Here is a 14678-nt window from a genome sequence, read left to right as displayed (position 1 = left end):
TTCAGCCAAGGAGGGAGTGCAGGGTGCATCTTCAGATCCACTCAGGGCCCAGCAGTGCCAGAGGTGGGAGCAGGAATTGAAGTCCAGACTGGTGACAAGAGACATATTTGCCTAACTCCTTTATGTCCTTATGTTGTTCAGAGGAGTTTAGACTTGAAGTAATAGTAGTTTGGTATTAAATAAGTGCAACTTATGTTCTTGTGCTTGATTCTTAGTGCATTTTTCTGGAAAAGTTCTGCAGTTCTCAAATGTAACGCTTTCTTTAAGGTTGGCTTTTTGTTTTTAACAGTGTGGTAATTCTGTACCTTTAAAATTTAAAGAGCCAGAGACTGCCTCTGATACTGCTAAGTTATGTGAAATGATTAAACAAGCTCAGTAAGGAATAATACTACTGCGCATCTTGCTGGTGGGATTTGTGGTCTTTGAGAAACAGGAACATGTGTATCACTTAATCTCTCTTCCTTGCTTTCCTTCCTTTCCAAGAAGCTGATACAATTGTCTCACTGCAGGCAGCATTCTGTGATTGCCTTGGTTTGCAGTGTGATGGGCTTGTGGAGAACTACAGCTCTGAGCTCCTGTTTTCTGAATATGATTGGGATGCGTTGGGTGTTTCCAGTTGGGTGACTTGTCCTTCTGTGGGGTTTGTGCAGTTGTTAAATACATTGGATGGTGTGCAGCATTCATTCTCTTGTTTTTACAGCAGGAAGGTGAAATGGAAGGTGAGGCAGTCGACGCTATTGTGGAGGAATCAGAAACTTTCATTAAGGGAAAAGAGAGGAAAACCTATCAAAGACGCCGTGAAGGTGGGCAAGAGGATGATGCTTGTCATATACCACCAAACCAAGCAGATGGAAGTGAAGTGGTGCAGGATGTCAGCAGTGGGGTGCAGATGGTGATGATGGATCAGCTGGATCCAACTCTTCTTCAAATGAAGACCGAAGTAATGGAAGGTGCAGTGTCTCAAGAAACTGAGGCTACTGTGGATGACACACAGATCATAACACTTCAGGTTGTTAATATGGAAGAGCAGCCTATAAACCTTGGTGAGCTTCAGCTGGTCCAAGTACCTGTACCAGTGACTGTACCTGTTGCCACCACGTCTGTGGAAGAACTGCAGGGAGCTTATGAAAATGAGGTTTCCAAAGGAGGCCTGCAGGAGGGGGAGCCCATGATCTGTCACACCCTCCCTTTACCAGAAGGCTTCCAAGTTGTGAAAGTGGGTGCAAACGGTGAGGTGGAGACACTGGAACAAGGTGAACTTCAGCCACAGGAAGATCCCAATTGGCAAAAAGATCCAGACTATCAGCCACCAGCCAAAAAAACAAAGAAAAACAAAAAGAGTAAGCTTCGCTACACTGAGGAAGGCAAAGATGTGGATGTCTCTGTATATGACTTTGAAGAGGAGCAGCAGGAGGGTTTGTTGTCCGAGGTTAATGCAGAAAAGGTGGTGGGCAATATGAAGCCACCAAAACCAACAAAAATTAAAAAGAAAGGTAAGTTCCCCATCTGCAAATGGATTTTAAAAATGCTTTTGTTGTGGTGATTGCAGTATGACTGAGGCGAATGAATGCATTCAAGTGGGAGGAGAGCAGACATGCCCAATGCTGCTTGCTCACAATGTAATAATGCTTGACTGCAGTGTTTCTGGGGCACACCTCCCTTCTCCTCTCTATAGGCTGACAGGGAGATCATTTTCCACAAGTATGATATTGTGGCATTAATATTCTCATACAGCTGTGACTGAAAAGATTGTTCTCTTTGCTGTACTGTACATGTAACAGTTAGTGTGCATGTTTTACATCAGGAGCCAAAGGTGTCATTAATTCTGCAGGCTTTTTCATAACCAATTGCTGGGTAAGGTAGATGGTACAAAATACAGTAATAAGTATGTGTGATTTTTGTTAAAACTGTAAGTTAAGGAACCCTTTTTAGAATGCAAAAGGAACATTAAGTGCTGGCATACCAGTGAAAATTTAATCCAAAACCAGCCACAGGCAATGCAGTTGGATTTAGTGGTGCATGGTGGTTCCTTGCAGTACTTACACTCCCAAGAATCTTTCCTCTTATATGACACAGTAAACCACAGTACTGTCAAAGGCTAAAGATGGTTTCCTTCATGACCAGGGGTAAAGAAGACATTCCAGTGTGAGCTGTGCAGTTACACTTGTCCACGTCGTTCCAACCTGGACCGCCACATGAAAAGCCACACCGATGAAAGACCACACAAGTGCCATCTCTGTGGCAGGGCTTTCAGGACAGTCACATTGCTGAGGAACCACCTCAACACTCACACAGGTACTCTTGGTTTTGTGTGTATTGTGTTTTAGGGTCTGCTCTGCCATCAAAACAAATAGATTGAAGGTAGACTCTTCTTGTTTTCCTACTTTCTCTTATGGAGCAAGCTCAAAAAGAGGAAACAGCGTAGTTGTTTTCTGCCTGGCCAGGTCAGGTGCAGAGCTTATCCTGTTCACAGGTACAAAATTGATCCTGGGCTTGATCTCAAGTTACCTGAAGTTATAGAAATGTTCTCTTTGCCTTGAGCATTAGCACTCATGTTTTCAGCTTGTTGTGCCTTACTGCCAAAAAAAAGAGTGTAATTCATAATCCCTCATTTTCTCTGCTTACTGAACTTACGTCTGACTGGCTGGTTTCTAATGTGTAAACAACCAAGTGGTACAAAAATAAAGGAGTCTATTTCCTCACTGAAAGGATATTAATTCTCTAAGATCTTAAATCTATTAGTTATTTATACAAAACCTCTGACTTTTGTGCATTCTGTTGCTCTAATTTAATGTTTCAGAACATGAAAGCGGTCTTGCTAATTTAATTCAAAAACAAAAAATAAAATCCACAACCAGTGCTGCCCCATATTTTCTTTTGTCACTAAATCTCTGTGTCACTGTCTTCCTGTCTTGCTGCACACCATTAGGTACTCGCCCTCACAAGTGCCCAGACTGCGACATGGCCTTTGTGACCAGTGGAGAGTTGGTTCGGCATCGCCGCTACAAACACACCCACGAGAAACCATTCAAATGTTCCATGTGTGACTATGCCAGTGTGGAGGTATGGGACTTGTTACAGTGCTGACTGCTTCCTTGTGCACTTCAAAGCTTGTTCACCATCTGTTACAAACTCTTGTTCTTAGGCATTTCTTCTTTGGCCATTTGGTTGAAAGGCTCTGGGAAAAAGAAATTATAAATCAGGGCTGCTCTTGGAAGCAAATGGTGGGGTTTCCTCAGTGAATCAGAAAGCAATTTGAGATCACTTAACAGAAATTCTAGGTGATACCCATTTCCTCTTTGGAAACAATAGTTGTCACAGTTTCTTAAATGATTTGTCCTTTAAGCTGATTGCAGGAGTTGTGGTGTGCTTCGTGTTGAAGGAGACAGACATTTCCTGCTGCAGTGGGATGTTCTTTCAGTCCACAGTGCTTTCCCATTTTAGAAACATGCATTCTGCACATCATCTGTTTATGCCATGAAGGTGTCTGTAGCTAAAACTAATGAGCCTTTGTCTCAGTATTGGTGAAAAGCAGCTTTGCTAATGTTAGATGATAGCTTCATTTGCCTGAGCAGATTAGACATTCTTGAATGCCTTCCCTCCATGCAGTATTGTTAGATATTTTATAGGACTGCTTTTATACTGTGAAAGGAAATTTGAGCCAGATGATGAGCTACATAATTTAAAAAAATGGGATGGCTACCGTGGGAGAAGGCTACAGTGGGGAGAGTTTGTGTAGGGGCTTCAGGGTTTTTTTTTTCAGCCCACGCTATGCCTGCAGTGCTGTCACTTCTGGTCCTGTGGTTTGAGTGCTGAATAAGTTATGTTGCAGAGGTTTTCATAGTATAAATTAGGAAAGAATAACCAAGTTGGTCCTTATGAGGTCATGCTGCTTTTTGTAGGCATAAGTTGATGATTAAGCAGCATGATCAGGCTGGAGTAGAAAATGCCATACCGTTGGTGTTCTTGCTTTGAGCTGGGTTTGTACCTTCTAAATAAAAGCAGGAGGAGAAAAGAATTAAGCTTCCCCACATCGTTTCCCTGTGTCTCTCCAGGATATTTTAAAATTTCAGGGTGTCTTCAGATGCTGAGATGATCAATAACAGTAAGGTGAGCACAGAGTCTAAAGGCCTCATTGAGTGTGGGAACAAGCATCAGGCAAGACTGGGAGTGAAGCTGGGAAGCGAGGTAGAGTGGGCAGGAGCAATGGGAAAATGGCACTGAAATGTATGTGCTTGTTTGGTTTTGTGCCTAAGTAAATATAAGCTGCCTTAAACTCTTGACTGGTGTTTTGTGCTTTTGGCAATCTGGCCTGCTCATCTGTGCTAACTTCAGTCCTGCCCTTGGCTTGCAGGTTAGCAAATTGAAACGCCACATCCGCTCGCACACCGGGGAGCGCCCGTTCCAGTGCAGCCTGTGCAGCTATGCCAGCAGAGACACCTACAAACTGAAGAGGCACATGAGGACCCACTCCGGTACTGATGCCATGTTCTTAGTGTCAGGGTGCTGAGGCTGCAGTGTCTGCTGACACACTGCAAACAAATACTATTGTGGAGTTTAATATAAAACCTTTATAAAGTGTAGCTGAAGAGGATGCACCGTGTTTTGTGAGCATTTGTAAATTTAAAACCAGGTTAAATTACTTCACTGAGAAATGAGCTTGGTGGATTCTGATTTCTGGTTTGACTGTGAGATGATAAAATGTAGGCACCTCTAGTATGAACAGAAGAAACTTCTTCTGTTTGCAGTGTTCCAGCTGAAGAGTAGAGCCATTTGTAGTTTCATGCTTCAGTGCATTTTTAAAAGCATCTCATGCATGTTAGTTCATAAAGATGCTAATTTTTTCTTCAATATAAATAGGGATGATTTTAGCACAGAATGTTACTGCAGTGCCAAATTAATCATATTGCTAAAATTGATGGGGAGAAACATGCCCTTTTATGTATACATGAACATTCAGAACCTCCACCCCAAAAAATCTGATGTCACTTGCTCTCTTCTGGCAGCATGTAGGTCTTGCCTGTATTTCTCAGAGTAAGAATAATTTAACTTCCTTAAGGATTGAACTTTAGTTTCTTTGTAGAAAGACATTTACTGGAGCTATAACTTGGAGAGAAAGATGTTATTGAGCACTTTGTAAAATTAAAATTTCTGTTGTCTAGCTGTGTGTTGCAAGTTTCTGGGAGGTTATTTGGGGTTTCTTGGTGAGATTTCTTTTTAATAAAAGTACTTGTTCTATTTTTTTTCCTTTTGCTCCTGAAGGAGAGAAGCCATATGAATGTTACATCTGCCATGCTCGCTTCACTCAGAGCGGTACCATGAAGATGCACATTTTGCAGAAGCACACGGAGAATGTGGCCAAATTCCACTGTCCTCACTGTGATACTGTTATAGCAAGAAAGAGTGACCTGGGTATGTGTCTCCAAACGTGGCCATTTGCTGAAAATGGTACAAAACTTCCAGAATTTAGAGTCCACATAACCCAACTGCTGTCTCTTTGCCCAATACCCAGTCTGGTAACTGCACAACATGAAGCACAGCTTCACACATGGGGCTAGTAAAACACACCTTTAGCTTCTATCTGCTGCAAGTTAGAACATTTTTCAGTTTCTTCTCATTATTTGATTTTTTTTTCCCAAACATACAAGGTAAGTTACTGTTTGCCCATAGATGCAAGGCATTTATTGAACTTGGACTGAGATTTCAACAGCATAAGGATTGGGATCTAAAAAGCAAGATCACTTGGCTTAACCTCCTGCACATTGGAGCCATTGTTTCATGCAGAGATATTTTCATCAAGTTAAAAGATTTGAATTAGAGCAAGTATTTAACTTTCCAGGATTTGGAGCTGTGTGCTCAAAAAAGCCCTGAGTCCTTGCAGTAGGACATTCCTGATCTAGTGAGCAGTACCCAGTGTGATTCCAGCAGGCAAGCTCTTATGTTTCTAGAAGGTGACAAACAATATCGTGCCCAGAGCAGCTGAGGGAAAGGAAGGAGCCATGATTTGGCAGGACTTTCTGTCTTTAAACAGAATTATCACCCAAGTAATGGGAAGGCAGGCTCCCTTCCAGTAAAGACAAGTGCTACAGTGAGAGGCAGTTTGAGAGAAAGGCAGTCAGTTGAATGTCAGGAGCAAACAAGCTGATTTACAACAGAGGAAAACTGATGTTAGCTATGAAGAATTTTTCTTCTAATAATGCTTTAATCTACCCTAAGCTACCTCGTGCAGCTGTGGTATGCTCTTAGTTGGAGGATTTTAAATAAGTGACTAAAACCTTTCGGGGATTATCTGCTGGTATCCCTGTTGCCTTCTAGTCCTGTCACTCTGATTTCTAATCCTGCAGAAAATCCTGTTTCCCCCCACTGAATTACCTGGCTTCTGGCTGTATCCAGGCAATTCAAGTTAGTCTTAAACATAACAGTCCACAAGACACTTTAGTTTGACAATCATGTGTCATCAAATTCAAGTATCCTGAATCAGCACAGATTGCAAGTAATAACCAAATCTGGAATCCTGTGGAAAATCTTAATGGAGTTTTCCTGGGAGGTCTTTCTGTCTAGAAATTGTTCTGGTTGGTTTTACTTGTGAGTCCTTCAGGTTTTTAGTTGAATCCTAAATTCCACTGTTTTGGCTGAGCTTGGGAGGATCACTGAAGGATCGTGGGCTCATCTTTCATGCTTGGAAAGCCACGGTGGTGAAAGCTTTTGATTCCTTTTCCTGTAGGTGTCCACTTGCGGAAGCAGCATTCCTATATTGAGCAGGGCAAGAAGTGTCGCTACTGTGACGCCGTGTTCCATGAGAGGTATGCCCTCATCCAGCATCAAAAGTCCCACAAGAACGAGAAGCGCTTCAAGTGTGACCAGTGTGATTATGCCTGCAGACAGGTAAGCTGGGGGCACTCCTTAAGAGTGTTAGGACAGGAGCTGAAAGTACAGATGGAAATCTTAGCTTTTAGCTATGACCAGATGTCGCTCAAAATAAAAACTACGTGGACACTGGACTCTCCAAGGTAAAAGAGAGGGAAAGTTTAATTCTGACTCCAACATTTATAGATTTCCAAAAGAGACAGTGGATTGGAGGATGACAGTGCCACCTCTCCAATGACACTGGACAAACCAACAGTCCATCAAATTTCTCCTCCTCCATAAAAGAATGCAAAACAATAAGTTATTTACATAAAGTGCACTAGACAGTTCATTACAAGAATGTAAGCATCAGAAGGCTTAGAAGAACTTAAAAAAACAGGGCGACAACCAGCTGTCAAGATCGAATTAGCTGTCTAAATTTTTTGAAGGGTGTAAAGGAGACTCCAAGTGGCCTTTTCTTGGTGTGATTCTGTCCTGTAGAGAAGAACCTTCTAATTCATAACCTTGATGTACCCCTTGACCAAGGAATAAGAGTCCATATAGGATGGGAAGAGCTAGGACTGAATATGCCATCAATCAAGATGTTCTTGCACTGCTGTGGAATCATTCTTTTCCTGATATTAACCATAAAATTTTGGCCTCGTTTTAGCTGAAAATTCACTTTTCTGTATCCATTGACACAAGTTTCCATTTTTCCTGTCTGTGCCAGGAGCGGCACATGGTCATGCACAAACGGACCCATACTGGAGAAAAGCCTTATGCCTGTAGCCATTGTGATAAAACCTTCCGCCAGAAGCAGCTCCTTGACATGCACTTCAAGAGATACCACGACCCCAACTTTGTCCCTGCTGCCTTTGTCTGCTCCAAGTGTGGCAAAACATTCACTCGCAGGGTAAGGGAATGTGCTTTGAGTTGGAGAGGGTTGGGGTGGAATGAGGCTTTTTTAGTCAAGGGGAGGGAAATGTTTACCCAGAAGGAAAGATGGGTGAGGTAAAGGGTAAAATAATAATCTTTTAATAGAGCTCTTCTCTTTGAGAGGGGAAGAAAGGAGAGAGAATTGAGAATTGGTACCAGCAAACATTAGCATTCACATCACGAGCAATGTGGAAATGCAACTTCATTCATAAAGTTAATGAATGTACCCATTTCCCCTAAAGAATCTCTCTTAAAAAAAAAAAAAAGTAAAAGACATAGTTACCAGAAACGTGTTTGAAAATACAGAGCCAGAATGTCTGATCTTGAATTCAATGCATCTTTTAACTTTTCTTGTGTTTTTGATCTTTCACTGAGTAGAACACAATGGCCAGACATGCTGATAACTGCTCTGGCCTAGATGGTGGGGAAGGAGAGAATGGAGGAGAGACAAAGAAAGGCAAACGTGGCCGAAAGAGAAAGATGCGTTCGAAGAAAGAAGATTCCTCTGATAGTGGTAAGAGCAGCTCGGTACCTTCTGAGAGTTACAGGTCTGTGATTCACTCTGTGTGTTTTGCTGCTGGTTTGCCAGTTCTGCAGGTTTCTTCTGGCACTTAAAAGAGTCTTGTCTGGTTGGCAAACACAGAATATGGTGATACATGGCCAAGTAGAGAGAGATGTACTGCCTGTGAGGGATAATATAGAGCCTGCTGTCCCAGGCCTGTTCCAAGACAGTAGTTCAAAAAACACTGTCTGACACCCCTTGTGTCAGCTGTGCCATTCCTGCCCTGCCTGTGTGGGAAACTCTCTGGTAATTTTTTTCAGAGTCCCAAAAGAGGCTGTGTGGTTCTGCAGTGCATTGCTATGAAATGTTACTTGATCATTCTTCAGCATTTCTGGGCGGCGTGTCCAGACAACTCCACCACTGAATAGTTTGGCTACTTCTGTGGAGAAAGGCTGGCAACATCCAAGGGAGTGGTGGAGAATTATATGAAGGAAAAATTCAGTCCTACTCCTGTCTCCTGGAAAAACATCATCATGTCTTCAACAGGAAGAGCCAAGTAGAGTCTCAAGACCAACCAGTTCAAAGATGATTTTGCAGAAGGAATGTTGCTGATAAGTCTTTTATCTGGAGTGCTTTATCTAATTAATCAAGGGGTGTAGGTTGAGAGAACAGGGATATTTCTGGCTAGACAAGGCATATCTGAAAATCTCATATGGCAAACAAGTTTTAGGATGAGTATGATCAAATGATTTGCAAACCTTGATTCAAAAACTATAGAAATTGATGCTAAAACTCATGTTTGTATCCATCTTTAGAAAAATGTATCGTGTGAATTAAGCACGTGTAACTAATTGTGCATTTAAAACATGGAAAGGTAATGGAGGCAGGGTAAAATAATTGATGGAAGGTAATTCAAAATGTGGCATTCTGGAGTATTGCATTCTTAGTATCTGGTTTGAAATCTTCCTGGGAGTTCAGCCTGTTCTGAAAACTCACATTTTATTTAGTTGGTTTGGTCTGAGTTTAAAGCAGTTTTTTGTAGGGGAAGCTGGTCAAAAGTCAGGCTTTTTAATGAGCTGATGATAATGCAGTGAATGATGCCAGGCTCTGTGCTGAGGGAATCCCTTCAGCCTCAGTGGAAGTGGCAGGTGTGGGTTGACCTCAGAAGTCATTTGATAGATATGAAGAATTGACCAGTGAGAGCTGAGTAGCTGTAAAAAAGATGTGCTAATCACCTGCTTGAGGAATTGCATTATTCACTGTTGTGTTTATTTGGATTTCTGCAGTTTCATGAGGTTTGGCAACTACGAAATACCTAAAAATTATGAGCAAAGCTGGGATGAAATAGACCTATTTGTGTTAATGAAGGGGATGGGGGAAAGACCAAACAGTGAATGATGGTCTTGTCTCCTGGCTGCCCAGCATTAGACAGAATGTTAATTGATGGACATTGAGTTGAGGGGAGAATGTCATGAACCTCTTAAAAAGTGGGACCTGAGAAATCCAGTAAATTCTTCATGGGGAGAATCCCTTGAGTGATTGTAAAATCATGCAGCATGTACATGCCCCAGTGTGGGTTGGGGTTTTTGCCTTTAGTCAGATAAAAGGGAGTATCCTCGTGGCCCTTGTATTCTTGAGTGAAGCTACTCCTCTAGTGAACAGCCTTACAAATTTAGGGAAATCATTTTGCTGTCCAAACAGTATTATTCTCTTGGACATCTCTCACTGCTTTTTGTCTGCTCTGGGTTTGCCCAGAGCATTCTGAAAGTGTTGATGGTCCTCATCTATTAGGTTTAAGGAGTGTTGTGAAGAATGAAGTGTAGAGCTTGAAGGGTAGGAGACTGGCTCTTGGATGCCTGTTGGGGTTCTCCTGTTTCACAGAGATCCTGGAATGGTTGCTACAGCAATTTACCTGGGATCTACCTCTTTTATCCTCTTGCCCCTCTATTTTCCCCACACTTCTTGAAATCAGCTCATCCCCTCCCCTAAACATCCTGCAAATAGTCCTTTGTGATCCAAAATGGCCTTCCTCCTGCATCCCATTGTGTCCCAAACAGGAATTCCCTAACTCCCCATAGTACCAAAGGTGATCTCAAGAGCTGCTTCCCATGATTGGGATGGGTTTCAAACCTGGTGGCTCTTCTGGGAGTGTCCTGGACAAGAAGTTTGTTCCTCAGAAGCTGTGAATCTGGGCTCCCACCTTCCATTGTGCAATGCTATGCTCCTCTGTGTTGTGCAGGTGGGATTTGGATGGGCTGTTGGACCCTCTGATAGGCTTGGGAGTAGCCCAGCCTTGTGTTATTTGGTCTTCCTTGTGTTGTTGTCTCTGAGCTCCTTTGTGCATGTGCACAGTAGCTTTTACCAAATAATCTACCATAATTAAATTACCTTTTGCTTTCTGAAGGACAGCTTGTTCCCTCTAAGTGAGGCTAACAGATTAACAGTCTGTGCCTGCGGCTTCTGAACAAAGGCCTTACTTGCCTTCTTTCTCAGAGCTGACTCCTTCAAATCCATCCCTTTTGGATGGGATTTGATGGTGCTTCTCTGTAGATGGATGTGTTTTATTCTTGTTAAAACTGAAGATTTATCTGACATCCTTTCTTACAGAGGAAAATGCTGAACCAGATTTGGATGATAATGAAGATGAGGAGGAGACAGCAGTAGAAATTGAGGCTGAACCAGAAGTTGAGCAAGAGGCTCCTGCACCACCTCCCAGTAAGAAAAGAAGAGGAAGACCACCAGGCAAAGCTGCTGCACAACCAAAACAATCCCAGCGTAAGTCACTGATTGAGGCTCACCTTACCCTGCTTGCTTGAGCACCTTTGGCCTTGGATTTGGCCATTCTTATAGATGTGATCCCTGCAAATGAGATTATTTTAAAAGTGGGTAATTGTACTTGTCTCTGCATTGCTAAGAACTCACCTTGAAATTTGTTGCGAGGGTTTCCTGGTCACGAGGGGACATGGCCACTTCAGGCCAGGCTAGAAAAGAAAGGCCATTATGTTTGTTTGGTATTGTTTCATTTCATAGTTGTGCAAAGTGCTCACTTCTTTTTGTACCATTTATGGTATCTCTGCTGACATACAGTCCTTGGGAAAACAGCTGGCAGTAAAAACATCATGGTGTTCTTACCTGGCTAGCTTTTGCCACAAGTGAACTTGCTTCAGGCTGTTAGTTCTGAGCAAGGACCAGTGAAGGTGTTGTTTCAACTCCACAGGGATGTGGTTAAGAATAGACATTGTAACTGTGCAAAGTCGAAGTAAATACATTTTAGACTTAGAGTAGGATGGGAAAGAGAAATTAGTTCCTTTAAGGAGGTGGTGGCTTCCTCAGTGGCTTGGCTGTCTGCTCAGTGATACAAGTGTGGCCTGTTTCCTCTCTGGGGTTATTCTGTGGAAACTTTTAATGCTGAATTTGTCATCACCAATTTCCCCTGAAGTTTAAGTTTTGTCTTAGGCCTATATATTGATATAGGGTTTGATTTTGTCCATTATTTTACAAAATCCATTGTTTGAAAAATGTTTTAATATGAAAGTGCACACTGGAACTGTGGCACTGGGGGCCCATCTTCATAAAGGGGCAAGAAAATAATGCTTGATGCTTGGGTGAGTGAGGTGGGCTGAATTGCTCCCCACTGATTTGGCAGTGCTTGCTGTGGGCCTCACCTTCCCTTGCCTTGGAATAGTCTTACCAAAGACCTGCTTGAGGCATGCAGGCTGGCTCTGGAAACAGTAAAATAATCTGTTTCTCCCCCTCTCCTCCTTTGTTTTTGCCCTTCCAGCTGCAGCAATCATTCAGGTTGAAGACCAGAACACTGGTGAAATTGAAAACATTATAGTTGAAGTGAAGAAGGAACCTGATGCAGAAACAGCAGAGGAAGAGGAGGAAGCTCAGCCTGCTGTAGTGGAAGCTCCCAATGGAGACCTCACCCCTGAGATGATTCTCAGCATGATGGACCGGTGATGGAGGAAGACCACGTTGGCTGACTGAACTGGCCTGGGCTGTGTTTAAGCGGCTCAAATCTATTTTTTTCCTTTTAATCTTTTTTCTTGGCTTTGGGAAGTGCATCATTTTAGACCATTTTACCAAACATACTGGGAAATAAAACGATGTTAGAATGTGATTTAACTAGAACTTGCTGTTTTATGTTAGCATTACAGGATCATGGAACATTAGGAAATATTTTGGAGTCCTTGAGGGTTTCCTCTGAGATGCTTGATTTAGTTTTGCTCTGAACTGCATTGTAAAGCTGGTCCAAGGGCCGTGTTTACATGCACCAAGTTTTAATATACAAAAGTGGAAGCCTTGACTAGAGTATGTGGAAAACCACTCCGGACTTGCCCTTCCAGTTCCCAGAGTCCTTGAGCCTCTTCTCTCAGTAGTGTTTTTAACTGTAAATGCAGACTTGGGAGGGTTCTAGACTTTTGAAATGTTTTTTTGGTTGGTTTTTTTTTGTTTTTTGTTTTTTGTTTTTGCTTTCTCCCACTGAGTAGCTCCGGTTCTCCAAGTCGGCTGCACATGGTAGTTTTGGCATGCTCCAACTGGTTTCTGTCCTTAATATGCTTTGCTTTCTGCAAAGCATTTCTGTAATGGTCAAGCTTGTAAATAACTTTTTTTTTTTTACATTTTAATCTTTTTCCATTAATTAAGAGGTATGCAAAAATGCAGTTTAAAGAAGTCCCAGTATTCTAATTCCTTTCAAACTAAGTGACAAGAGAATTGATAGAGTGTAAATGTTGGAAAAGCTGTTGATAAGGTAGAGAAAATATGTACCCAAACTATTGCTTGCAGAACAAGAGAAACCCACATGTGAAATCTGGTTTTGAAGCACAAAAAAATTGTATTTTATAGAATCTTAGACTGGCTTGGGTTAGAAGGCACTTTTACAGACCATCTAGTTCTACCCCCCTGCCACAGGCAGGGACACTTTTCACTAGACCAGCTTCCTCTAAGCTCTGTCCAACCTGACCTTGAACACTTCCAGGGATGGGGCAGTAAGTTTCTCTGGACAACCTGTTCCAGGGCCTCACCACCCTCACAGGGAAAAATTTCTTCCTAACAGCCCATGTAACCCTGCCCTCTGTGAGTTTGAAGCCATTTCCTGTTGTCCTGTCTCTCCATTCCCTTGCCAAAAGTCCCTCTCCAGCACTCTTGTAGGATCCCTGCAAGGTTCTGTAGGGCCACAATCAGGTCATCCCAAAACCTTCTCCAGGCTGAATAACTCCAGCTCTCTCAGTCTTTCCTCATAGGAATGGTGCTCCATCCCTCAAATCGTGTTTGTGGCCTCCTCCGGACTCGCTCCGACAGCTCCATGTCCTCCTTGTCCCAGGGACCCCAGAGCTGGATGCAGCACTGCAGGTGGGGTCTCACCTGAGTGGGGCAGAGGGGCAGGATTCCCCCTTCCTGCTGCCCACAGGGCTCTGTATGCAGCCCAGCACACACAGCTGGGCCATGTCCAGTCTCTCCCACCAGCTCCCCCAGGTCCTTCTCCCCAGGGCTGCTCTGGATCTGTTCATTCCCAGCCCGGATTGATCCCAAGGGTTGCCCCAACCCAGGTGCACCACCTTGCACTGGCTCTTGTTAAGCCTCATGAGATTCCCAAGGGCCAGGTCCCTCTGGATGGCCCTGTCCTTCAGGTGTCACTGTGCCCTAAGCTTGGTGTTCCCAAACCTGCTGAGGGTGTACTCCATCCCTTCATCTATGCCATTAATGGTGATAGTGAATAACACTGGTCCCAGTATGGACCCCTGAGGGGCACCAGTCACTGCTGTCCATCCAGAGTCTGAGCTGTTGACCACTGCCCTCTGGATGTGACTATCCAACCAATTTGAAACATATAATTAACCTTTTTGAGTTATAATTTCATAAATACATTTTCTTTGCTCTATCTTGTAGTTGTATTTTGTGTTTATGAATCCTATGTTAAGACAAAAGTGGTGATTTATGAGTGGGTCACTGCAGCCCTCAACCTGGGCCAGGAAATTTTATTAATAGGTCAGTAATTCTACAATTTTTGAATCTCTGATAAAGACAAAAAAAGGAATAATGTGAAATACAAATGATGCCTGTATATGAAAATGTCACATGTTAAAATATGTAAGCTTTTTATAGAGCCTCAGTCTTGCTGATTTCAAACAAATTTTTCTTCTATGTATCGCTTTTAAGAGAGCTATCAGTTTAGCTATCAGACTCTAGGTTGATGCATTTTTGTACTTAGCTGTACTGTGTGATATTTTTCATTATTTTAGGAAGCCAACATGGGAAAAAATACTGTTATAAAATATGTAATGGGGTTTGAAAGCTGGGAAGGAGAATATACTGCTGTACAGCTAATAAATAATAACGGATTAACATGTGTGCTCACTGGCTGCTTTCTTTGTGTACATCCACGGTG

At 42.7% G+C, this 14678-nt stretch overlaps 1 protein-coding gene across 7 annotated transcripts in view; it reads left to right on the top strand.

The window, feature by feature from the left end:
• The window catches only part of CTCF (CCCTC-binding factor), a 34628-nt gene extending 19993 nt beyond the window's left edge, over positions 1–14635 (top strand). For 5 of the 7 annotated variants that reach the window (XM_071440623.1, XM_071440621.1, XM_071440620.1 and 2 more), the window contains 10 exons: positions 701–1493; positions 2125–2295; positions 2930–3063; positions 4355–4475; positions 5263–5412; positions 6725–6885; positions 7577–7759; positions 8161–8296; positions 10892–11059; positions 12066–14635. In XM_071440623.1, coding sequence (XP_071296724.1) covers positions 713–1493; positions 2125–2295; positions 2930–3063; positions 4355–4475; positions 5263–5412; positions 6725–6885; positions 7577–7759; positions 8161–8296; positions 10892–11059; positions 12066–12247 — 2187 coding nt within the window. In that variant the 5' untranslated portion in view covers positions 701–712 and the 3' untranslated portion in view covers positions 12248–14635. The remainder of the gene's footprint in view (positions 1–700; positions 1494–2124; positions 2296–2929; positions 3064–4354; positions 4476–5262; positions 5413–6724; positions 6886–7576; positions 7760–8160; positions 8297–10891; positions 11060–12065) is intronic. The other 2 variants (XM_071440626.1, XM_071440622.1) reach the window with 1 other exon arrangement.
• The last annotated feature ends 43 nt before the right edge of the window (positions 14636–14678 follow it).

Source organism: Agelaius tricolor, unplaced genomic scaffold, assembly GCF_023055355.1.
Source record: "Agelaius tricolor isolate 1412-34295 unplaced genomic scaffold, bAgeTri1.0.p SCAF_15, whole genome shotgun sequence".
Classification (NCBI taxonomy): Eukaryota; Metazoa; Chordata; class Aves; order Passeriformes; family Icteridae; genus Agelaius; species Agelaius tricolor.
Note: the sequence above shows the minus strand (reverse complement) of the source record. Positions and strands in the feature narration are given on the sequence as shown.